Source organism: Oryzias latipes, chromosome 21, assembly GCF_002234675.1.
Source record: "Oryzias latipes chromosome 21, ASM223467v1".
Taxonomy (NCBI): Eukaryota; Metazoa; Chordata; class Actinopteri; order Beloniformes; family Adrianichthyidae; genus Oryzias; species Oryzias latipes.
This window is the reverse complement of record NC_019879.2, coordinates 24,564,708-24,590,991: the sequence shown is the minus strand read 5'-3', so window position 1 is coordinate 24,590,991 and position 26,284 is coordinate 24,564,708. Positions and strand designations below refer to the sequence as shown.

At 38.7% G+C, this 26,284-nt stretch overlaps 1 protein-coding gene across 1 annotated transcript; it reads right to left on the bottom strand.

The window, feature by feature from the left end:
* Positions 1–270: 270 nt before the first annotated feature.
* On the bottom strand, positions 271–26,284 carry LOC101170632 (vang-like protein 1). The gene is made up of 9 exons (XM_004081793.4): positions 26,122–26,284; positions 18,011–18,248; positions 17,197–17,371; positions 8,769–9,197; positions 6,915–7,090; positions 5,252–5,385; positions 3,359–3,509; positions 2,758–2,992; positions 271–1,712 (listed from the first exon to the last, which is right to left on the bottom strand). Exons 2-9 carry the CDS (start codon positions 18,070–18,072, stop codon positions 1,452–1,454), a joined length of 1,623 nt encoding a protein of 540 aa, XP_004081841.1. The 5' UTR covers positions 18,073–18,248; positions 26,122–26,284; the 3' UTR covers positions 271–1,451.

Here is a 26,284-nt window from a genome sequence, read left to right as displayed (position 1 = left end):
CGTGCAATACCAGTGCTTTAGGTTGTTTTGCAATTTAATGCAAAATGTGAGTTATTGTGTATTTCTTTCCTACATGCTATTTTTTTACGGTATTTTGTTGTCTAATACAGTTTGAAAATTGCTGATTTTTATTCCGGTATAGTTAATGTGGAAAATGCTTTCTTTTTCTGACTGTATCTTGCTTTGCATTTCAAGTTGATCATGCTCAAATGGCCTCAGATTTATTTATAACATTGAAACTGCTTGTAGTAAAGCAGAGAAAAACCGTTGTAAAAGTTCATACAAATGTTTATTTTTGTGCCTTCACATGTTCCGTTGTACAAAAACGTCAGAAACAAGTTGGAAGTCGTGACTTTTGGACTCACGTCAGGGGAAAGCAGTCTGTGATTTTCTTCCTTGTTTTCACAAACACAGGCGTGAATGCTGAGCTCATAAAAGTAACAAAGCAGAGGCACATGTTTGTTCAGTAAGAAAAGGTATCAATAACACTTTGAAACAAAACCCTCCTTGAGCACGTTGACACTATAAATGTACAATAACTCTGAAAAATGCAAGAAGTAAAAAAATAAAAACCAAACAAAGGCTGGGCTGGTGTTTGAGCCAGTTCCAAACATTGTCACTAGGTGGCAGTATTGTGACAGAAAACAGTGATTATGTCAGCTGGAACAAAAAGATGAGCTTCCTGTCTTTTGAGTATTTTTGAAGTGGATCCTCGCAGTTTTTAAAAAAAATCTTTCCAACATCTCCTGATGTTTGCAAAGCTTGAGGTTCATGGCTGATGTGCTTTAAAAAACAGCAAATACTTAAAAAGATTAAAACCCGGGGCAAAACAAACATTTACTAAAGGTTTGGTGCCAAGACATAAAAAGGGTTTGAACCCAACTCCAATTCAGGTATCTCAATAAAACAAAACTTTAACAACATGAGAAAAAAAAGCATCTAAACAAACACAATTGTGGTATAAAATCTGTTTGTATGTATATTCACATATAAATACTGTACATACATCTGAAATACTTGGTGGGTATAAATAAGCATATCTATACCTTAAAAACAAAGTTTAGTTCAGTATGGTTTCATGTATATTCATGACAAAATCGCAATGATGCATCTTGCAATTGAACATTTCTTCTAAACCGCTCTTGCACAGACACACACACACACGAACACATGCAGACAGAACGATGAATGTCCGGGAGGGTCCGCTGTATTGCATAGAGGAATAACTGCATTGTGCTCAGAAAATGTCCACACAGAGAGCGCCTTTCCTCTTGCTTTGAGTCCTTGATCACTTTCAAGTTTTCTGTGACAAACACAAGAAAATCTACGAGAAAAACTACATACAAATATGTAAAAAGGAAACAGTACAAAAAGTTTTAATGTTTGTTTTTTTGTTTTTCTTTCCAAAATTCAGTCAGATACTAGGAGTTCTGTGGTGAACCTTTTTTTAGTTAAACCGAAGTTTCTGACTGGAGCAGCAGTATAAACTTGTGCGATTTGGGGTCGACGTATTCTTCGGACAAGCGGATGTAAGGGATGCCCTTGACGACAACAGCTAAGCTAAAATCCAAACACTTCAGCAGGAATTCTGCCCCGTCCTTGAGGCCGCTGGTGACAGAGGCCTCGCTGACCAGGGTCCACTGATCCGCCATCCAGCGTTCAGAGCCGTACTGCAGGGTTGGGCCAGGGGACAGATAAGCTTCCAGGAAGGCCTACGGGCAGACAAAAAATAAAATAAAATAAAGTCAAGATCTTACTCATAATGACTTGGGTTTTTGTACCCTTAGAAAAAAGTAGTACACCTGAAATGCATTTTATATTTACGTTTAAGTATAGCAAGTCTACTATAGACCATGTATGTGTAGTATAGGAAGTACATTAACTGAATACTTCTTCAGACTAAATTGGAAAATTTTAGGTCTATAATATGTCACAGTATAATAAAGTAAAATTCAAATTATACTGCCTCACTTTTAGTATAGACTGGGTAGAGGTACAATTAAATAGAGTACTTTTTACTAAAGGTATTTAAAAAAAAACGTAAAAGTTAAACTAGCAAATACTGTCTTGCCTTATATATTTTTGTAAAACACTAAGTATAAAATAATTGTAGAAAGATATTTTTAAAGAAATTAAAATCTTTAACTTCATGTGGGATTATATGCTAATGTCAGAATTTTACTAACATTGTTTTTACTAAAAATGTGACATTTGTCCTAATAATGCTTTTATTTTGCAATTTTACACATTAATTCCTAAAAATCTAGTAATGTCAGCTGCATTCTTTAAATAAAAAGCAAGGAAATGTTGTGCTGGTGAGAGTTTAAATGCAGTACTTCAATAATTAAATGATTCAATAATAGTAAATACTTTTACTGTGTCTGTGCAAATTTAAAACCCTTATTGTAAAAAACGCAAAATGCTTTTTTTTCCTGGTTTGTATTTATGTCCTCACAATACTAAAACACAATCAGTTTATTGCAAAAAATTGTAATTAATCCAAAGATGGAGCTTTAGAGTAAAGTTTTCTTATAGGACCCAACATGATAACTAAAGCACAGACCGTAGGACTTAAGATTTTATTTTTAATATTTAACTTTTTTTTATGTTGATGCCTGGAAATGAATTTGTCATCTCCATTTTTAAAATAAAAAGTGAATTCATTTTACTTACTCATTTAATTTGATAAAACTTAAAATTATGCAAAGCTGGAGCCAAACATGTGACATTTTCTTAAAGGACCCATGGAGCACAGACCTTAGGACTCATGTTATTGACCAGGCAGAAAGCCAGGTGTTTCTGGATGCTCTCCATGCTGTGGCAGTGCTGCCTCCTGGTGGTCCGGAGGTACTTCTGCAGAGACCGAGCCATAGACGGAAACACGGCCAAAGCTGCTTCACGCACATCCATGATGTCTGAAGGTGGTGCGTTCTCGTCCTCCTTTGTCATGCGACGGACATGCGTGAAGGCCTCCTCCACTGCTACAACCAGCCTGACAAACACACACACACACACACATATACAAACACACACAGATGTTTGACAAATTCCCACACTGAAGTTTCTGCATCCACTGCAGCAGATTTAGCAGAATGTTGATTCAAATAATCAGATCACACAAACATAAAGAGTTTGTAAAATGAGTTCTGCCAATAAATTATAATAACATTTACACTTAGACCCCAAATAGTTAAAAAAATCCTAAAGAAACATTCTGTAATGCACCTCTAAATGTGTTTATGTATTCAGAGGCTAAAAAAACCCCAGAATGCATGCAAATAAAAAAATGTACATTTAAGGCAGAATTTGAGTTTTTATTAACCCAGCAATTCGCCGATTGCCAGGCAGACCTCCTCACCTGGCTCTGCGTTTGCGGACTCGTCTTTCGTAGTCAGCCTCTTCATAGTACAGCTCATTGTGCGCGCTATCTTTGCGTTTGGCTGCAGCTGCGACCGTAGCCCGTGACTGATTTCCATTGCTAGTTTGCGCTGCTGCTGTGCTCCCTGGGGCTGCAGCAGGAGAATAAGGACAAAAGGTAAACTGATTACATCGGTCGGAGCTGGGGGGAAGCTGACCCTGCTGCTCCCCGGCTCTGATGAACACACTGCTTTCTGAAACAGTTAGGAAAAGAACTCAAATTTAATTTACTCCTTCAAGTAAGATTTTTCTCAGGAAGGTTTCAAAACCGGGAATGTTTTGTGTTTGTAAATGTATTTGGGGCAATAATCTGAGTCACTGAATATTTTTACCATGTGAAACCCAGAAAACATGCAAAAAACAAACAAACAAACATGCCAGCGTTTGTGCAGAAACCTTCTCCCAGGATGCAGCTCATATTAAAAATGAATTTCTGAACAGATCAAAGGCCATAGCTCTCCCCTGACATGTGGATTTACCGGTTCATAAAGAATAAGCATAGACCTAATGGAGCTTGTGCAGCAGTATGCCAGAGTTCCTGTGGTTTGAGGGGAGGGGGGCTCTCTCTGCATATTCATAAGCATAAATAAAGTTATGAGGACCTATTTAAAGCTGCAGGTCACGCACGGCTGTAAATCATTAATAATGTCATTTGCATATGATTTGTGTGTGTGTCCAGGTGAGAGGGAAGCTCTGCATGAAGCCATAAAGCATGGACAAAGATTTAACGCAAAAACAGTATGAGTAACACTGTGAACACATCATACAAACAGACAGGAAAATGTGCATGTTTTACCCCTTTTTACAATGACCTTGTGCTATAAAGACCCACTCCAATAAAAATTGTGTTTTGGGTGTTTTTGACGTGTTCTTGTGGCATTTTTTCTGAGGATGTAGGTAAATATTAAGGAAATTAAGCATAAAATTGCATTCCTACATATTTTTGGTTTAAATCATTGGCAATCAGGAGCGGAAGAAAAAAAATGCTATTTAAAGGAGAACATATTTGTTAAGTAGAAATACACTGGCCAAGCCACCTGCTCCCTGGCCGACTCCATTCTGATGCATCCACTTGCAGATAAATAGATGGGTTGGGTTCACACCGACAACTCAGTGGCAAATTTCTAATGAGGTCTTGCTGCTCTGCAGGAACAAAGTCCTACAAAACGACACAAGTTTTTGGTTTGGGCCCAAGAAAAGCGTCACCGGGGGAAGCTTTTAAAATAGCTTAAAAGATGATCAGAGTGGGACTTGAAAAAGATTTGCAGCTGCAAATGAAAAAATGGAAAACAATGTGCATTTGTTGGGGTTGACAAGGAAGGAAAAAAGAGAAACAAAATGTAGCAGCTCAGCCAGAGGAAAAAGATGTGAAAAAATAAGTAACATTCTTGTTAATTATTTACCCTTTCAAATTCTGCAGCTTCCTGCAGCCTCCCTGTGATAAATGTTGGGAGGATCATTTAACTGCACACAATCATGGTGTTGGATGACGTGTGGGTTTGTCCAGGGAGGTTGCATACTAAGAGATGCACGTGAGTGCACTTAGCAGGAGATCCGACATTCATCATGTCAAAGATGGACGCCTGAAATGGAGAGGGGTGAACCACAAAACAAGCTGTTTCCTGTGTGGAGTGACAGAGAGGGCTTTTTCTTTTTAATCTGTGCTTACTGTGCAAGATTCAAGCCCTCAGTTTGTTTTTCAAAGCAGGCCAGGAAGATGTGAGGGCGTGGATGGGGACGCCAGAGCAGGAAAACGGCTCCAACAGTGGGACAAATACAGGTAACGCAAACAAAAGAGCCCAAGCAGCGCTGTTGGAGGAAATGACTGACTCACCGTCTACATTGTAGACCTTTAACCCGGCTAGATGTTTGGCAGCTCGATGCTTGGCGGCAGAGAGAATGGATGGGTTGTGCAGTGGAAAGTCTCTGTAGTAGTACTCCAAAATGGACAAGGCAGCTCTTTGAATGCTTTGTGGAAGAAAGGGAGAAAAAAGGGGGAGAAAACTTTAAAAGACAGCTGATCTTTGCAGGGATGACAAGGATTTCAAGGCTCTTTATTGTCATTTCACCACAAGGTGATCCCAAATTTGCATCTCTGGTCAGGACAGTTCCAGAGTAATAAAAGATACCAAAAAAAGAAATGAAAAATAGAATATGCTCATAAAAAAAAACAGAAAACAGAGAGTAGATGTTATAATGTCGTGATAATCTGAGCATGAAATCTCTTCAATTTTAAATCCCAGTTTACACTCTGGCTCTTCTTCATCTGCAATGCTCCTTCACCAAAAGTGTGCATGAAATTAACCTGGTGTCCTTATTTCCTCCTACCTTCCTCAGACTAAAATGTGCAGTAGTTTCTTCTTTGCTTGGAAGTTTTAATCTTCATTTTCTTGCACCTCTTTAGCAAATACTAATTTTCAGCGAATACAGTCTGCGTCATGCTTTCTGCCACTCGAATGACTCTGGTTTTCAGAGCGTTCAGTCTCTTTCCTCCTGAAAGATTTTTAACCACTTGATGCTTATTGATGCAAAATATCCACCAAACTACTTCTGCTCCAAACCGAATCTTATTTAGCTTCTAGTGTAAGGATGACACTTTTTTCACAGCTGAAAATAAATGTAGGTGTCAAGGGGTTAAAACTTTTTGCTTGTTTCTTTTTTCTCTCTGCTGATTTAATTTTAAACAATGGTTTGAACGTATTTTGAGGTTTTTTTATGCATCAAATTTATCTTCAAGTACATTTTACCATCATTAGTGACCAACAACCATCATTTCTTTTTTTCCGAGGCATGCATTATTCTCTCTATTGAGTGAGTGTATGCTGAAATAATGACCAAAAATGACACAGTTTGTGTTTTTTTTTTTGCACTGTTCAGTCATTTTAACCCTTGTCCTATCTTTGATGACCCCACCCTTACATTGACGTGTTATTCCTACCATGACAAAGCTGAATAAAGGTGGAAATATGTAATGTAATCATGGACACCAGTGAAGATCACAAATCATTGAAGAAAAAAGGTTCAGCGCACTGTCTAGTGGGTCTGGATGACCCAACTCCCAACGTTGAAGTGCCTATGATAGCACAAGGGTTACACTGGCTTACAGAAGCCTAGATTTGTGTTTGAGCTTCGTGCTCAGGCTTGTTTAGGTATCACAACAAATACATGTCAGGTGAGGGTCCACTGAACCGTAAGCTGCCTCACCCGAAGCTGAAAGCACCGAACAGAGAGATCTCACCTGTCAAATTAGGAAGACTTTGGGAGTCAAATTTATTTGAAATCCTACATGCAGTATTGCACGATCCTGTTCCTGAAGTCACAGCACTATTTTTACATTGATATAGTTATATAATGTAGATCTGGGTTATAGATTAAGTATTGAAAAACTTGTCTTGGCGTATGGAACAACTAAAGCTCGTAATTCACATTATTTCATTAATATTGGTGGACAGACAGTGGAGTTACTAGAAATCATCATGGTAGAGAGATTTCCGTACCTTAGCTGTCCCATGTTGTAGTGACGGGTCTCCCCGTCGGTGGAGCGGATCACACACACGCTATAGCACGGCTGGAGGTGCCGCAGTTCCAGCAGAACCACGGCCAGGTAGTGAACAAACAGCTGGGAGTCCACCAGCGACACGGCGAACTGGGCGATGCCGTAAAAATCCTCGTCCTGTTGAACCAAACCAAAAGCGGGGACATTTTTACTTTAGAAATCAGAATGTATAAATGGGATTTGTGATCAAGAGCCAGAATTCTTCATTATTGTTAAAAGAAAAACAAACATTGATCCATTTGCTCAAACTCTCAGGCAATTTTTGTGCAAAACCTAAGATTTTCTTGTGGGATTTCAAATGATATCCACTGAAAATACTGAACTCTATCCTAAGTTGATATGTCTTTGTATGAATGTATAACTGCTGATTGTATTGATTTGTGCATTATTCTTGCTTTGATTGCTTGAAATAAACTATTTCAAATCAAAATGAAATGAAAACTCAGTCCACCGCCTTGTTTTCTCTTCACTCTTCAGCATTGACCTTCCTTCATGACGGCTGCTCTGCAGGATGTCCTGCTGGCCTCACGCCTTCACCTCCATTCTCCAAACTTTATTGATCTGGCTCCCGGCTCGCACGCCCCACTTACCGGTACATTAAATGAAGCCAAGATTCAAACAGGAAAAGACCTATTCCACCCCTCTACACAGCGAACCACCATTCCTCCCTTTTATTAACACTGACGGTTGACAAAACACTTTAAAACTAAAAACTGAAGCCACAGAGGTTAGTCACAGCAATTTCAAAAGCATTTTAGGGCATGTTTGTTTTTAAAGACTAAGAACTAGTTTAAATATATTATGTTATATATATTTAATAAAACAATATTCATTTAAAACCTAGCGCCTAAAAGGAAAAAAGTAATAACCCCTTAAACTTAAATCTTCCTGCAGAAGCAGTATCTCATATATGATCCTACTGAAAAACCTAAAGCATTAAACTTCTGTCAATTATCTCCAAGCTATCCAGGTTCAAAGGGGATCACGCTTCCACTACCGTGTCCTACTGTTGATATTGTTTTTAAAATAAAAACACTATTTTGGTTTGACCTAGGATGTAAAAGGATGCACGCCCTCTAAAAAGCCCCTCTTTTGCCTTATGCCCTTTTTCTGTCTTTCTCATTACTGTTGAATCATGAACTCTGACCTTAACTTGGTCAAGCGACGCCTTAGGTTCTTTAGATGTTGTTCAACCACTCACAGTTTTCTTTGTTTATGCAGATGTTGCTTTTAGCTGTTTTTTTTTAAATATTTCCTTTGCTTGGAAAATTGCTTTATTTTGGTGATTTTCTAAATGAGCTGGTCTGTCATAATTAAAACCTTTTAAACTATACAAAACTTTCAAAATAAATGCTAACCATTTACTTTTAAATTCTTATTTTTAACAGAGCCAGAAGAGCTCTTTTCCTTTAAAAAGAAGAGTTTACTTTGGTTATTTTATCATTTCAGTAGACTGTATAACAATTAGAAATTGACAAAATAAAAATGAAATCAATAAAAGATAAGGTAGAAATGAAAAAAATTAAACAGAGAAATTAATAAATTAAATGTAGAAAGGTATAAATTAATTACTTTATTTCAATTTATCTCTAAAACAGTTAAATAGTTTAAAATAAATGTTTGAAAGTAGCCTAAGCTTCGACAAAAAAAAAAAAGAAAAACAGCAGATGCAAAAGGTTTTTCATTATTTGAAATATTCTATATATTATTCTTCAAAAATTATTCAAAAAATTTAAAAAAGTGTGTATTTTTGGGAAAATGTAAGTGATGGAGAGTTTACAGTAGGATGTCTAACCTGAGCATCCAGAATCCGGACTCCATAGAAAAGCCAGTAAGACATGGTGAGGAGGAGTGTGAGGGTGGTGAGGAAGGCACGGTACACGCACACCCTGGGCAGGCAGGCCCGGCCCGGCCTCAAAAACAAGGCCCAAATAGCAACCATGAGGATGAGGAGCTTAAAGGAGATGGAGAGGAAGAGCCCCTCGCAGGCGGCTCCACAGGCCTGCAGTCTGTCGGGCCACATCACAGCTGGAAGAAGCAGAAAGACCAGAGGCGTGGCCAGCACCAGCAGGCCCACACATAAACCCACAGCCAGGGGGAGGTAGCGCCGGAAGCTCTGGGTTCGGTCCTGTATCTCCTTTCCCAGACCAACCACTTCCTCCTGGGAAACACTGAGCTCGGAGGTGCCCGTCACCGCCGTGGTGGTTTCTGCCCAGTTATCATCCTGAGAAGGAAAACAAACAACATTCTGGACTTTCCACTGTCTCAGGCTTTCATCATATGAACCAAGCTGCTGCTTCAAACCTCTTTCAGAATGATAAAACAAAAAAGATCCTGCTCGGCTTGTTTCTACACCGATCTTGACTGCATGCTGTCTGACCCAGCTAATTCGAACCAACAAGTGCAGCAGAAGACGCCTCAGGCCACGTTCCTCCCAGAAACTCAGAAACATGCATGCATAACTGAGGAGCAGCTTTGTGTTTGTCCTTCCTGTGCAGCCACTTTCCACACCCACTTGTATAAAAATCAGTCATTTACAGCAGCAGATAAGAGATTATTTGGAAATGACAGCCTGTCAGAGGAAGCATCTTCACCGAACAGAACCCACTTCTGTCAGACACCAGCTTTTGTGTTTGATCGAAAAGGCTGTAGTCAACAATCAGGAATTAATAAACAAACCCAAAACGGATTTTCATAGTAGCACAACTGGGACTGAGTTGAAAAATAAGTTTGTTTGTTTTTTATTCAAAAGGATTTTTCTTTATAAGATGCAATAAAAAATTAAAAATATTCATATTTGAAGCATCATATTTTCCATTACTTTACAAAGTAGAACTAGAATTTTTAAAAATGTGTTCTAGCTTCATTCAGAATACAACTGGAGTCAAAATCCTTTAATTTTAGAATTAATGTAGCAACTGAAATGTAAATTGACCTCATTCATCTTCTTTTTTATTAAAACACACATTGTAATATGAAGGAGAATATAAAGATTCAAACTCACTCATCCCAACATTTACATTATTGAAAGCAACAACAATGAAATAAGAAAAACTCACCTGCTTTAGCCAAAACCCGTATTGATGAACTTTCTATAACAATTATATTTAAAGACCACTGATGATGGAGGACATATTTAAAGAAAATTAAGCCTAAAAATGTATTTATGAGTATTTCTTTATACAAATTGTTGTGAAATCAGGAGCAGACGAAGAAATGCCTTTGGAAAAAGCCTGTTTTGATGATGTAGAAAATATGCTGAGCGGACCACAAGCTCACTGCTCTTCTCCATTCTGATACCTCCCCTTGTAGACGACTAGATCCCTATACGTATTCCTTTTCCTCGTCCGAGCCGGAATCTGGCTCAAAACTGTCCGGCTGAATGGCTCCAATATTCCCCTGCACTTTTGTTGCACCGGTCATGCTAGGTTGTGGGTGTCAGGTGGTCATGAGCTAAGGAGAACGTGTAAACAGATGGATGATGGGAAGTGGGGTTGGGCTTACAATCCCCCTACACAATTCAGAGGCGAATTTCTAATGAACCACTGCTGCTCTGCAGAAACTATGTTCTGTTTTCTGATCTTGGCTAAAAAAAGCAGCATAATCCTGATTAAAAGACAATGATAATTCCTTAAAAATAAAGCAAAAAATGATAACAAAACCGCATTTTTATTATTTACAAAGGCACACAGAAAAATGAAGTAAATGAAGTAGTAAAATATCATAAACCTGTGATGCAAAGTGTAACTAAGATGAGATAAATCTCTCTAATCTGATCATTCAAGTGAGAGCATTTCTTTTTCCCAAGGATTTTGATTTATTGTCAAATTTTTGTGGGTTTACACCATTGAAGGCTTCCTAGAATTTATTTTGTTTTGGTTTAGTTCAAATAAATGAAGCCCTGAAGCTCTGCTACAAAAGTGAATTTAGCAAGTTCCACCTTCAAACTGATCAACCAACATAAAAGCTGCATGCTTCCTATTCAGATGACAGTGGAGTGGCCCAATTTGGTGCTAAAAAAGCAGAGTAAAAGGTCGGTATTTCAGGTCACATCATCCCTCCCATGTGTAAAAACAAACAGGGACAGATCTGTGAGAATCTAGCTCACATTTAAAAAACGCCCTCAGATGCTGTGCCCACAGCGCATTCCACATTCCTTTTAGAGACGTCTTATTTTCCTGCGCTCCGTCTCATTATGGCGAACCTTTAAAATCCAGATGAAGTAATGCAGGATGACAGGGTCGGATTTTTAGGGAGCTTCAAGCTGGAGGAAAGATACACAAAGCAGCAAAAAAAAAGAAAAAAGAAGGAAGAAGTGCACGCAGCCTCTGAATCACTCCAACAAAAGCTGCGGTCCTCTGCGCCATCATCACAAATGACTGTCATTTTCTGAGCAGCCATGCGTCTTTATAGCACCAATGTTTGCAACAAAGAGATACTTTGTGGGAATTCTACACTAAGGAAGGCATTTTTGTCTATTGTGGCTATCAATAATTTGTGCAGCTAATTATTTACTATCCCCCAAAGGGTTGTGCCAATCAGACAAGCAGCAGCTGGAAAAATAACAGAGACGCTGTCATTTCCTCGCACACGCGCAACAAATCGAATCACCGCCAGAGCTGCAGACATCACGGCTTCAGTGTGTTTGTGTTTGTGTGTGGTGGTGGGGAGGAGTCCTGCAGCATTCTGGGTCATTTCAGGTTAGGATAAACAGATTTACTGAGCATTGTGGGTATTTGCAGATGATGAAATGTGAAATCAGTATTGCACAAAAACCGGAACGAATGCAAATTCTGGCCTTCACTGCAGTTAACAGCCAATTAACTCAGCCTTGCTGGAGGAGGAGGAGGGGGTTGGATGTGGGAGCCGGAAGATGAATGAGCGAGGAAGGAGGGAGCGAAAAAGAGAGGCAGAGAGGCCTGGAGGTGGTGTAAGGAGGAGAGAGGGAGGGACGGATGGAGACGAAGCGTTTCACTCCGACTGTGCCGACGAGACTAATGAGTGAAACCAAACCTCATCTGCTTCTATGGAGGTAACTTCTGTTTCATCTACAGTCCAACCTCATTTGCATTCAGCTCCCATCTCCGAGCTCTTCCTCCATTTCTGTCTTGAGCCCACCCCCACCTGCCAGGATCACACCCTAATAAACGGATCGACTCACCCTATTTCAGCGATGATTCAATAAAACCAGAAATAATATTAAAACAACATTTTTTGGGGTCCAAATTCCCATTTTTCTAGACATAAATACTAACTGTTATAGCTAATAAATGACATTAGGCAAATATTTTTTTAATTTTTGTATTTCTGAAGCTCTACGGTGGTTGGAGAGGCTTTTATTGTCTTGAGGCAAATCGTGTTTATATGAATCGTTCAGATTTCACCTTTCACACGGTGGCTTTGTTTCTTTTTTAACCTTGATATCAGATTTCTTGCATCATGATCTTCATCCCCTGCCTCAGACTCTCCTTTGTTCATTGTTAGATTCTTGGCTTTGCTCGTATCTGGTCATGTTTGATGGTTGACTCTACTTCCAGGGTCCTGAAAGATGATTAGATTTATGTAAATGCTGTTTACCATCAAAGAGAACATGAACGTCTGCAGTCAGGTAACCCTGTCAAAAGGGTTGAAAGAAAGAGACAAAAACAAGAACATCAGTTATGGGACCACTGATGGTATACAGGCATGGAAAAAGCATCCGGTCATGTGACTCTTAGGTTCGTATTGGGCCAATTAGAAGCCAGTATTTCAGTATTTCATTAGGCAGAGCACAAAGACATAGTGCAGTGTTTTTCAACCTTTTTTGAGCCACGGCACACTTTAACCTTGTCAAAAATCCCGCGGCACACCAGCATCCAAAAAATAGATAAATAAATAAAAAAAGAAAAAACTCATAGTCTGTATTGATCTACAGCCGCTCTGCAATCTCACATGCATTTTTGTGATAATTGTTGCAGAAAATGCTGGAAGCTGCAGCTGTTTTTTCTAAAAGATGTATTAAAAATTAAGTCAAAAGATTCAAAAACTGTTTGATGTGTGTTCGTTGTTTTAAGACGTTAAGAGGAGAGACTCATTGTGCGCTAAGACAGTCACTTTACTGCATCATGGGAGATGAAGTGCCCGCAATCCGCCGACCGCAGAAAGACCAGCGTCTTTGAGCTTCATGGTTTTGTTCACTTGTTCCAGTCTGAAACCAGATTATGTGGAAAGCTACACCGCTAAAGACGAGCTTTAGCTGGTATTTTTGTTAGAACAGAGAGACTTTTTTGCGCTAAATCGAAACAAGGAAGTGAATACTTTAACCACTTCTGATTGGTCAGACTGATGACATGTGATTAAGCCTTCAAGAATGATTGGTGGAGACAGTTAAAGGGGCGGGACTTTTCCTTACACAGTTATAGCTGCAGCTAAATCGCGGTATCCCGTTATTCTTATCAAAATGTCTTTAATAGAATCATATAAACACAAAGAAAAACTAATTTTATGATATTTCATATTCTTAACTTCTCAGTGTTTTATCAGGGCCTGTTTGGATGAACAAAGAGCTGATTTCCTGGAGATGGTAATAATTGCTTTTAGATCAGTTAATGAGGGCAATTTCTCACGGCACACTTGACCATCTCCCACGGCACACTAGTGTGCCGCGGCACACTGGTTGAAAAACACTGACATAGTGTAAAACTGACGTACACCTGAGGGTCCAATCATTTGTTATTGAAAAGACCATGCCCCAATTTCAATTATAATTTTTTTTTTTTATTTCTATTAAAAACAACAACCTAAAAATGTTTTAGATTTCGATAATAATTAAAGACCAAGCAATACTTATCTACTTTCTACTGTAAGGCCAGTTTGAATGAACTTAGGGCGATCTCTACAAAACAGACTTTTGAAAGAGGCCATCAGTGTAAACTGATTGTTGGAGCGACACAGAATAAACTCCAAAAATATTTTCTCTGAGACGAATAGAGTCTCTGCTCATCAGCACATGGCGGCAGATTGGCTGACGGACATTAAAAGAAAGACCTTCTTTGATAAGACGGAGATGAATTAAAGGGTCAAGTATGTTTGGAATGAGCAGCTCTAAGGATTTCCTCTGATCAGACTTCATTTGGGATGAACTTTGTGATCTCTCATTCTCTGCTATATTTCATAATCAAATCTGAACATTTGAATTGAAAAACACTGCATTACCAAATAAAAGGTAAAAGCGATTATTTTACAGTAGATGTGTTAGTTAGTGATGTGTTGCTTCACAGTTTGTAGACTTTACACAGTTTTGCCATGAGGGCACCTTGTGTTTTTCATCAGATAAACTGAGATATTCTTTCACGTCATAGCGTTACATTATTCCACATTAAACAGAGCGATAATAGAGTTGTCCTAAACCGTGATGCTTTTTTGTTCTCTAGTTGTCTACAATCTAACCTTTTTACCATTTAGTGATGTGGTTTTATTGTGATCTTGTGCTTGAATTTTTAACCTCTTGTTTTACTAATTTAAGCTTTCTTTTCTGTTTGCATTTTAGTGTGTCAGATAAGTGAGCAAAAATAATAAACCAAGTGGTTTAGTATTAGAATAAGGTAAAAAGGACATATTTTTATCTTCTGCTGACAAACATCTCTTCAGAGGACGATCTTGTTAACACAAGGTGTATTTTATTTTGAGAAGAACTTGTACATATATATATATATATGTATATATATATTTATATATATATATATGTGTTGTAATGTTTAAGAGCTACATGTCAGAAATAAATAGCCACAGAAGGTGATTTTTATTACTTTGTTTTTGCAGCTCTCACTTGGCTTTGGTTGGTAAGAAACTGGACCCACTGGCTAGTTTCTTACGAGCCAGTGGGTCAATAAATCAGTAAATCCTAACTAGCAAGAACAGCAATAGTTATCCAGTTTAATTCCCATTTTTTCCTTCTTTTTTACAGAAATTTAGAGTTAAATGCGGTTTGACGTCCCCTAAGGCTTTAATTTCTGACTTCAGAGGCTGTCAGACTTTCAAACTTAATCTCTAAATTCTTTGGTGTGCCAAACTTTCTCTGTCCAAGTCCCTAAATCTGACCGCCCTTTTCTGACATTTTCCCTAGTTGAGGGTAACTTTGACAAGCTTGTTCCACCGTCACAAAGCGTAACACCACACAGGGAAAATCCTGTCAGCTGCTGAGTAAAGCATGACAGTTATCCTTTTCTGGTTGGAGAACATGTAATGAAACTGGAATCTTTTTCTCTTTTTATGTTTTTTTAAAGGAAAAAAGGTCGGGAGTAGGAGTTGTGAAATGCTACAAACCAAAGTACCATCTGCTTTGGTGTTGCTTGAGTTAACACTGGGATGAAACTAAAGCTGCTCCCTCCTGGCACATCGAGTCTCACAAAGCAGCAAGGACGTCCCACTAACACAAACACACACACACACACACAAGCTGCACTCCAAGACTGTATCCTTATGTCATGCGGGTAAACAAAGAGGATTACTCATATCACTTTTCCCCAAAGTGGTGTTTGGCTGGAATACTGGGGCTAATCTCAGTCTGTGAGAGTATCTGTCCAAACTGGAGACCAGTTAGTGTTACAGCAGCTTTGCCAGCTAATGCGAGCCGCTCCAAAAAACACAGCCTGGAGTGGACTTTGCCGGTGGAGAAGGTAAGACAGAACTGGGGGGGACAAATGCAGTATAATGGTAGATTGTGTTACACTGACAACAATGGATGCGGGCTGCACACTGACACTCTCATGTCAGTGGGGAATGTGGGGAATGTTAGTTTCCCAGCAGAAGAAGATGCTCTGCAGAGATAGAAAGAGATGGGAAGTTTTTTTTGTGTGTAAAAATTGCTAAAATGATTTGACGGTTCTGCTCAATGTTTTTAAAACACATGATATACAAAGAATACGTCTTTTTCCTTTCTATGGTAGATAAAGTCCCATTCAGATCATCTTTTGATCTATTTTCAAAGCGTTCCCAGTGGTCCTTTGAATGACGTTCCTAGCTAAAATAAAAAATAAAAAACCTGTGGAATTATATTGTGCTGGGCGGGACTGTTAGGGCAGAGCAAGCCCGCCCCCACTTCCCATCTGTTTATGCGCTTTCCAGCTAGTTTACAGCCCCTCACACCCCCAATGTATCATTACTGGTTCAACAAATATGGCGAGCAATATTGGAGCTATCCAGCCATGCAGTTTTGCCCCAAATGCAAGCTCGGACTAGAAAAACAAAGACGCACATGAATCTAGTCGTCTCCAAGTGGATGCATCAGTATGGAGCAGAGCAGGAAGCTTGAGGCCCGCCGATTGTAGCACCTCTGTCACTGTTACAAACGTTTTCCAACTGCTTGTTTTCATCCATTCCTGATTCATATCGATTAGAGTAAAGATATACTTAGTAATGCAATTATAAACTTGTAATTGATGTATGTCTTCTATTATCAGAAAAATGCTAAAAGAACATGTTAAAAAACACTCAAAAAAATCCCCACTATTTTCATTGGAGTGAGTCTTTAAAAGCTTTATTTTTGCCACAAGCAGCTTTTGTCCAGGAATTAAAGACATCCTTGTCTCTAGCTAGTCAAATGCTGTCATGTTTAGATTTTATATTTCTGTTTAAGGGGAAGAGTCTTATAGTAATTCAACTTCCTGTGTTTATCCTCGTTCGAATGCACCCACTGTATTAAGGTTGATTATTGTGGAAACCATGGAGACGACTGTGTGTAATGCTCTGTTGCAAAAAGTTCTAAAAAAAAAAAAAAACATCCTTGTGATTCCAAAGATATTTCCCAGTTTTTTTTTTTTTTTGCTTTTTCTTTAAAATACAAACATATTTTTAGTTTAATTTTTTGGCAGTCTCAGAGTAATAATAAAACTGGAGGAATTCATCAGGAAAAAAAGTATCCGTACAGTATCTGATCAATTAAACGATCTCCTGAAAGGTGGAGCTGGTTGAAGCACCGACTCGGTCTTTCGGCTGCGTAAAGAGGCGGTGCTTACAGGAGGGAGGCTATAATCCACTGACCTATTTCATCTTGTGCAAGCATTGTTGTTTGATGTGAGGCAGTGGGCAGCCAGCTGTGTGGGAACGTGAGTTTATGAGGTCGGGACACAAAGTTCATTTAGGGATTACTGGGTTTATTCTGAACTAATGAGATCAGAGACAAACACAAAAACAACTCTTTAACTGAAATCTCTGCTGTGGCGGAGCTCTGCTCCAACACAAACCTGCGCCTCGTCCCCATTTTCTGCGGACGCTGGTGCGGGTTCACCGGGCAGCGGCTCTCCGTTGTGGACCGGGGAGTCCTGAGACGATGTGTCGGGGGGGTTGATGACCACCGATCTCTCGGAGCGATTGCTGTCTTTGCTGCTGCTGGCTTTGTGACGCTCACGGCTTCGATCTCTGGGATGAACACAGTTTTATTTAATAAGAATCTGGAAAAATGAAGACTAAATTTCAAATTTTTCCAGACGAATTCTACTTTTGAAAACGTGGAGGCAGCAAAAGAAAAGAATAAAAAAGTAAATATGATAAATTAAACTTTTAATGCATTTTTTAAACCTGAAGGGCTTTTTTTTTTAAATAGATCTTATGCCGGGGGAGGCTGTGATTGTCATTATTTCATGACATTTTACCAGGACAAAGATTCATATTCTGACATAAATGAATACAAAGGATGGCAGCTACATAAAAAGAGAGCAGAAGGAAAATAAAATTAACATCAAAGTTGAGGAGAGGATGAAATAAATCTGTCGTCTGCAGAATAGACGGACTCAATCAGAGAAATGGGTTAGAGGCACTGAGCTGTGACGACCCTAATCCACAATCTCTTGCTCGCCGCGTCCTCCTCTTTTCACTCATCTCATTTATTGGGCCTCAACCATGTGGTTGGAGCTAAACTAGTAAAACTAGTAGAAAAGCATATGGCTGGGGTGAGGCGGAGGCGGTGGCGGTGGCGGGGGGATACAGAGGAGACAGCGAGAGAAAACACATTGTTTTGGGAAGAAGCAGAGCGAGGAACATGGCGGACGGGAAACATACCCGTGTCGGTTTGATCTCCCGGAGCGGCTGGAGTAGCCGGAGTGGGTTGACTCTGTGTCCATCCCGGCAGAACTCAGGGTTGATCAGGCGAGAGGATGGGGAGGAAGCTTTCACGTGGCAGACAGGGCGAGTTGGCAGCAGTGGTCAGGAGGAGCAAGGCGTTGCTATGGAGACAAACCTGAGGAATCCACAGTGACTGACAACTGTCCCAAAGAGTCGCTTCAGGTGCTGCGTTAACCTGAGGGACACACGAGTAAAGACCAAAAAGTTACAGCAGAAGGTTACAGGAACAAAACTGCAATAACTGAATCTTTTCTGTCTCACAAGAAAAAATAATCTTATCAGAGAGTTTTTCAATGCGTCACAGATTTTCTTTGCTTATTCAAAGAAAATCTGTTGGTAAGAATTTTTGACTTATTTAAAATGGGTCTGTTTTTGCAGAGTAACAGAGCCGGATTATGAATAAAATCAAACCAAAACAATCAAGAAATTCAATTTCAAAGACTTGTTCGACATAATTATGAGTTTATTCTCCTGTCGGCCCATCTATATGTTCGTTTTATGGCAAAAATAAAATAATATCCTTTATCCACAGGTAACACACACTGCAAAATGTTGGTTCTTGCAAAGATTTAGACATTCTAGATATTTTACCAGGTTTTAAGTTTAAATTCTCTTTGCTCTAAAGTCTAGATTTTTTCGTCTCATTAAGAGCTAGGATCTAGAAATAAGGAAATCATCATTAAAATTAATCAAAATCTTTGCTACAAACTCTTGAAATTAAAAAACAACATGATTTTAAACTAAAAAAAACTCAAATTGCACTATAATTTTTGGTTCCATTGAAATCATTTTATTATAAAGTTTAATGAATGTTTAGATGGGATTCATTGTCTTTATTTTGGAAACAAAAAATATATGTATTTTATGAAGGTTTTAAGACGGACCAACTTATACTATCACTATATACGCTTATACTGAGATCTTATTCTTGTTTTGTTCATATTTAGTTCTAAAATGAGTCATTTCCTCTCATTACACTAGTTTGTAGTCACTGTAATCAAAATTTACTACTATTAGGTTCATTAAATCTAAAAAAATACAAACTATTTACTTAGAACTAACAAAAAAATAGTTATCGGGCCATAGAACATTCATTTTGAACTAATTCTATCAAACAGTTTGTGTTTTTGGCTCCCTTTTTTTGAATGCTTGTGTGGAACTCATTGTTTGTCGATTATGATATCTTACTTCTGCACGAAAAGATGATTTCCCCGCTTTCTAGTGATTTTCGTCTTGAGATTAGTGCTCTTTTCCTATTTTTAGGCAAACTCTTTTTGGAGTGGAGGTAACATAAGGAACAGTGTTTACAGGAAAACATAAGCTGTTTGATGCATCTGTGAGTAAAAGATTCTTTCAGAAACTGTTTTTATCTGCTGTTTTATTTACTTCAGCACTATGCACTATAAAGAAAGGCCCTGTTGTCTGAAGTAAATCAACTTCTTTGGAAGTGTTTTAACTTCTCAAAGGCTTTCTATGAGACCAAGAATGAAGCTTTGAGAAGTTAATCCTCCGATCTAAACCTCCGGAGTCGAACATGAGTTCAGTTACAGCTAAATCAGCCGCGGAGCCGTTATCTGGGCGATCATTCGCTCACGGTCAAAGTGTCTTGTAATTTGTCTGTTTCAATGCTGACTTGCTATTTTTGCAGTGAGCGAAAACAGTTTGTGTATTCAGGGTCAGTACCAAAAAATTCATCCTTGAACGCCTCATCATAGGAAGGAAGTACTTTGGGTGCAGCCGCTATAAAACCTGTGTGTAACCTCACACCCCCTTTAAGAAACCTGTGTGCTTGGCATGGAGGCCCATCTAAAACAGTAATAGGACTAAAAAATTATCTTAAACTAACATATTTACCCCAGAAATGCTGTTGAACTTTTGCATTTTCCTCTTGGGCAGACTGTCTGCTTCACTAGTCACCTCTATTCTTTTTAGACATCAATCTCCATCCTGTCTATCTTCCAGCCGTTACCCTGACAACCGGCAGCTAATATTCATCCCTTGCACCATCTCAATTACTAACCGGAGTCACACTGCACCTCATTTACAGGCCGCTTGTTTCCTCTGAAGCCAACAATGCCTGCAAACATGAAATTAGCACATGCAGCATGTTGGGCGCTTGAATGCGATCAGGGTGGTTGGAGGTTTTTGGCCCAATCGGAGCAGAACTGAGTTGGTGTTGGTGTGGAAACATGGGCGACAGAATTTCCTCGGAATACGAAATGCAAAAAAATACAATCCTAGAAAGCTTAATGTTAAGATAAAAAGATGGAAAGTTTTGGATTTTAATGTTAGAACCAAGCTTTCAAAATCGAATGAAAGATCTGTGAGAGGAAGGAAAAGCTGAGCCGTGACCAATGATGCCGCGTTACCAAATTAGCTGTATAAATCATTTAGTCAACTCCATCGCATTTATTATGGAAGTTAAAGGACCATTCAGAAGACTTTACTTTTTATTCCTCAAAGGGAGGCATTGAAATTAACATTTTGTTTTAAAAAAATATGCAACCCTTAAAAAAATGTCAAAATAAAAATGTAAACATTGTGAGTAAAAGAATCTTAAACATTTGATAAATGAACCAGAACATGACAAAAAGCGAAACAAAAAGGGTGACACAGCAGAACAGAACAATGTACTGAGATGAAAACAGCTGTGAATCACCAGAAAATGGTGTGACGGACAAAAAAGGACAATTCAAAACAGAACTTGAGCAAAAAATGACAAGCTCACAATCCCTACAGTTTTATTGCAGGAATGCATATGAAAGCGGGAGTTGCGAGTTACGTTAAACCATTTTTTCACTAGGTAAGGTAAAGATTAAGAACACAAATGTGTTTTTTTTTACCCTGGTAGCAAACAAATATATGCAGCTGGTCAGACTACTTCACAAAAGGCTTTATTTGAGTGGATATTATGTGTGTATAACCTAACTGTGAACACTGTAATTATGGAAACCCTAAATATATGCATCTAATAATATTTTTTTTTGCTTTTCCAAAAAATGTTTTTGCCATATTTTGTAAACTCCTAATGACAGATATCGGTTTTGCAAGATGGAAAACCTGAATAAAAATAAAACATTTCTTTTTGGTTTTTACATTTTTGAGTTGGTTTACCAAATGAGATCAGAACTTTCTGGTATCCCACACTGTAAACCCGAATAGTCCAATGAGCTCAAAAGTTTTATGATCACTGAACTCAAAAGTAACAAACAAGTTGAGTCAGCTTTAAACCTATAAGCCGATTCAACTTTTGCCACAGTTATATCTTTATTGGACTAAAACATTTTGAGTAAATGAAACCTTGGAGTCAAAACTTATGAGTAATGAGACGTGATGACGTCATAACGTACGCCCATGAACGTGAACTCAGCCACAGAAGTCTTCAAGATGGCGGAGGTCTGATGCGAGTGGCAGCTGGCCCAAGTTGATGACTCACATACCGCAGCAAAAAGGCTTTTAACTATGGTTCTTATCTACTCCATGGTTCATGATTTCTCTTTCATCTTTATTGTTGCTCGTATCACTGTACATGTGATCATTTTCAGTGTTTTTTTTTTCTAAATTAAGTTAAATCATAAAGATTCAATTTCATGATGCCTCAAAGAATTTCTGCCTCCTACCATCAGCTGATAACTGCCCCATTATTGTTCTCCCTTCACTAAAGTCCCCACTGGAAAAAAAGTCCTTCTTAAAAGACATAAATGAAATATACAATAAAAGATCTGCCTTGGTATGATTCCTTAAAAGAAGTCGTAAGGTCTTAAGACAAAATTTACTCTTGGAATTAGCTATAAACACTTATATTTCGATATCTTACTCTGGTAATTTGAAATATTTTGGCTTTAAATAAGCGTTTACTGTTAAGGAAACATTTCTTATCTTTAAAGTAGGTACATTTATACATGCGTATACTTCCACCAAAAATATATCCTATTTTAGACCACTTAAATTGAGGCTAAAAATACATATTTTAGGGTTAACTTGTCAAAATTAAATGTTTATTATAAGTAAAAAAACTTTTGTTTCATTAGAGATATTGCCTTAAGCAAATGTTTTTAAGATAAAATGACTCAGAAAAGAAATGTAAGATTTATTGTCTTAAAGCAAGTCATTACATGTTACAAAAAAGTTACTAGGGAGTTCGTTTTGTCTTATATCAAGTATAAAAGGATACTTGGTAATAGTTTTTTCATGTGCATACACTACAAAAGGAATATTACACTTGATATAAGGCAAAACTAACTCACTAGTAACTTTTGAAATGTAACGACTTGTTTCAAAACAATAAATCTTTAATATTTAGTCATTTGATCTTGAAAATATCTTATTTTATGCAATATCTCTATGGTAATTATTTTTCTTTTTGTCAATTTCACATATTATTTGAGGTTTTATCTAGTGAGGGATTTTGCTTCAAGAAACCTTTAATCTGAGGAAAGTTTTATTTTACTTCTTTAAATAATTTACATGTGCCCAGTAATTTTTAGGAGATAAAAGTTTGAATGTGTAATTATAGTTTGTAGTCCAAAGATTATAACAGACTGGAGATAACGGCATTTGGATTGTGTATAAAAATACCTACGTTTTTGCAGCAAAACAAGCTTATTTTCAGACAAAATAATTCCAATTACCAGATTAATATACATATTTTAGACTATTTTAGATTCAATAGTCAAGATTTAACTTAAGTTTCTATTCAATATTTATTTATGTTTCAATTTTTATTTCAAAAAACTTTTTTTCTTTCCTATAAAGATGAATTTTGTTACAACTATTCATTTAAACTGAATTTAATGCAAACCTGGATGGATGGCTAAAGGTTAAAGGAAAAACATGTTTTGACCTTACAGGAAGTGATTTCATGTGTTTTCACAACCAAGCATCTTGTCGCATGTTTGATTGAGAAAAAGGATTTTTAAAAAGCCCAGCCTTCATGTTTTGCTGGTGCTCCTCTCTGGACTCCTCAGCAGATTGTCTGCTGGTCTCAGTCTGTCAGATGCAGCGTGCTTTGGTGAAAGCCCTCTTTCTTAACTGCCTCAAATGTCGTTCATCGAATTCGACGGCATCACGCTCGTTTTTCATCTCTAACTCGCATCTGAAGAGTCCACTGTTGCCCTGGCAACGCAGGAGGCAGGAGGCCCCGTTGAGGAGCAACAATCAATCACCCTGGCTGGGAGTAAATTGGGTGGTGTGTGTGTGTGTGTGTGTGTGTGTGTGAGGGTGGGGGGACTGGAGATGTGAAAGATGTGAAATAATAGTTTTTTATGGTAAAACGAATAAACCTGATGATTTGGAAGAAAGCTGTTAGCCCCCTGAGTGCTGATCTGTGAGCATGTGGGCCAAGGGGGACCCCACTGAGAGGCCACTTCATCCACAAGACGAGCAAGTGGAGACACCGTGAACCAGGTCACGTGGAAAATCGCAGCCACGGGGTAAGAAAAGCTATCAATGACAGAGCAAGGGTAACTGCGAACGCAGCAGACGAGGGTACAAATGTGCTCCCTCTGAGCGGCGGCCCTCCTCGGTAGAAAACGCACTCTCCATTGAAGTTCAGCTGCATCGCTGCACATCCTTCTGCCTGGCTGCACCGACTCACAGGGGCAGGGAGTGACACTAATGTAAAACAAACATTCATTAATGTGTTTATTTAGTGGACGGAGGTCACCGAGCAGCGGGGGCTAACGTAATTACACAGAGAGGTGCACACACGTCACGTTTTCAAAAATAAGCCTGGCTCTTGGAGCCAGCAGAGCTGCAACGTGTCATTTGGAGAAAATTATAGGAGAGTGTGGTTTGAGTTTTGCCGAAATCTTCCTTTGCTGAGCGGATGGGAATCTGACGTGTCATTAGGGCGTCCAGAATGGTCTTATCACCCCTAAATGGTACCGATCAATCTCATATCCACAGCTCATGCTGAGGCCTGGTTGCCATGGCACCTGTGCTCTCGCATAAACCCCATTTTTCCTTCCTTCCTTCCTCCATATACACCCTTCTGTGGTGGCCTGATGCCATAATCCGCCACATGCAGCAGCTGGCTGTTTCACACTTTCACAGCAGTCAACAAACCACAAAGCACTAAACCCACGCAGACATTGAAGACATTGCAGCCTCCGTTCTGCCACTTCCAGCAGCTTTTTTCCACTTTATTTTTTTTTAAATAAGCTGAATTTAATACAGAAAAATGATGTGTTCTTGTAGCTGCTCTGTTTTATTAAAACTCCCAGACAGAAAAGGTTACTTTTAGCACACTGTTTGACACTTGCAAAGATTTAAAACCTTGCTTTGCCACATTTAAGACATTTTACCAGGTTTCCAATTTAGCTTCTCGTTGCTCTACAACTTTCCAAGCTTTTCTCAAAATCAGTTATGATTTTTTGTCTCATTAAGAGCTAGGATCTAATTATATATTTATAATATTCAAATGAGTCAAGATTCTTTTGACAATAAGACAAAACATTCAAAACATTAGTTTTGAGAAAGTCTTTATGAAGTTCAATAAAAGTTCAGACGGTCATTGTCATTATTTGGAAACAAAAATTTCGATTTTTAAGTTTGGATTTTATTTACATATTGTTTTCTAAAATGAGTTATTTCCACTTGTAGTTTTTTGTCACTTTGATTAAAATGATCTACGGTTAGGTTTATAAATACTAAGAAAAATCAGAATCAGAATATTTTATTGTAATCACTGTTATAAATATTAACCAGAGCAGCTCAGGACAAACAGATGACATCAGTTGTGCAAAAACGAGTTGTCTGTGCAAATATGCAGCAGTGCAAGAATACAGTGTATAAATACAAGAGCAAGAGGAAAATGTACAAAAATAAAAAGAGTAAAGATACAAAATACAAACTATTTGCTTATAATAGCTAAAAATGCTGCATATCATTGAATTTGAATTGATTCTATCAGACAGTTAGCTTTTAACTAATGTGTTCAGGATTTTCACATCTCATTATCAGATTTCTTACTATTTAAAAAAGGACTTGCTGCATGGACTGGTAATTTTGTTTTCTAGGGATTTTCTTCCCATTTTTAGGCTTGTAGTGCAGAAATCCAGAGTGGGTTTCATTTCATCAAGCCACTTTTAAAAATCCACTTCAATCACATCTTTCAAATACTCCAAAATAAACAGATATATTTCTTATTTTATGAAAACACAGCTTCAAAAAATTCAAATTTGTTTTAAATCCGATGCTGCTTTGATTTTTTGAAGCCACAGTCATCAAGTAAAGATGGGATACATAGTTGGGCACTTCAGACATCAAGTTCGCTCATGTGGAATGACAGAAAAGTACAGTAGGAAAAGAGAAGGAGGTTGGGGGTTGCAGAACAGGACATTCCTGGTAAAAAGAGCTTTTATGTCAATGCAAACTGTCCATTATGGAGCATGCATTACACCATCCCTGCTTCCTCGTGCTCCCCCGTAGCCCAAAGGCAATTCCACCTCCCATTACCCCTCTGACATTCTGTCCAGCCAGTCAGAAAACTAAAGAGAACAAAAGGCTTCAGTAAGAGTAAGACAGGGTCCTTTCCTTTGATCACCTTCCATCAAGGACTGATATCCATGAGTCATCTTATCCAGAGTTTCTCAGACTCCCCTGCTCCTCAGGAGGCATCCGTGCACCTCAAAGGTGAGTGGGAGTCAGGAGTTCCAGCTGTGCAGGCAGCCCTGCAGGCGGCTGCACACACCCCGGAGTCTGCAGCCTGACGCACAGCTGCAGGAGGATCAGCCTGAACGCACTTCAGCACAGTGGCCTGCACGAGATCTGCAATCACTTCAATGCTTCCCATCCCAGATTCATGTCCCTTTAAGAGGAGCGGGGTCTCTGCATATGAGACCCACGAAGCTGCACCTGCATGTAAAAAAAATAAACAAAAAAAAACGACGCCCAAACCATCCCGGCGGGAAGAATCCCGTTTGTCGCCACGATCAGTTTTTGAGATCAGCTAGCGCGTCTCCGGCTTTATTTTATCTTTTGGAGGGGGGAAAGACACGCCTCACCTGGAGGCGAACGCTGGGAAAGGTAGAGATGTAAGGTCTTACCTGTGATCCGGAGGGGGCTCATAGTCCAAACAGCTCGCCTCCTTTCCTGCTCGCCTCCTGAAAGGCGCGTCTTCCTCAGAAGAGCCCGTTCATTGTGGCTGAAAGGCGCAGAGAGGAAGGCAGAGGGGATGTGCAGCTCCTAATGACTCCCGTTCTGACATCT

What these genes read in the sequence shown, in the direction of transcription:
- LOC101170632 (XM_004081793.4), bottom strand. Translation starts at nt 18,072, where the DNA reads ATGGACACAGAGTCAACCCACTCCGGCTACTCCAGCCGCTCCGGGAGA. An exon ending in AAAATGGGGACGAGGCGCAG is followed by an intron (nt 9,198 to 17,196) that starts GTTTGTGTTGGA and finishes TTTCCTTCTCAG; the next exon opens with GATGATAACTGGGCAGAAAC. An exon ending in TCAATAACATGAGTCCTAAG is followed by an intron (nt 1,713 to 2,757) that starts GTCTGTGCTCCA and finishes GTCTGCCCGTAG; the next exon opens with GCCTTCCTGGAAGCTTATCT.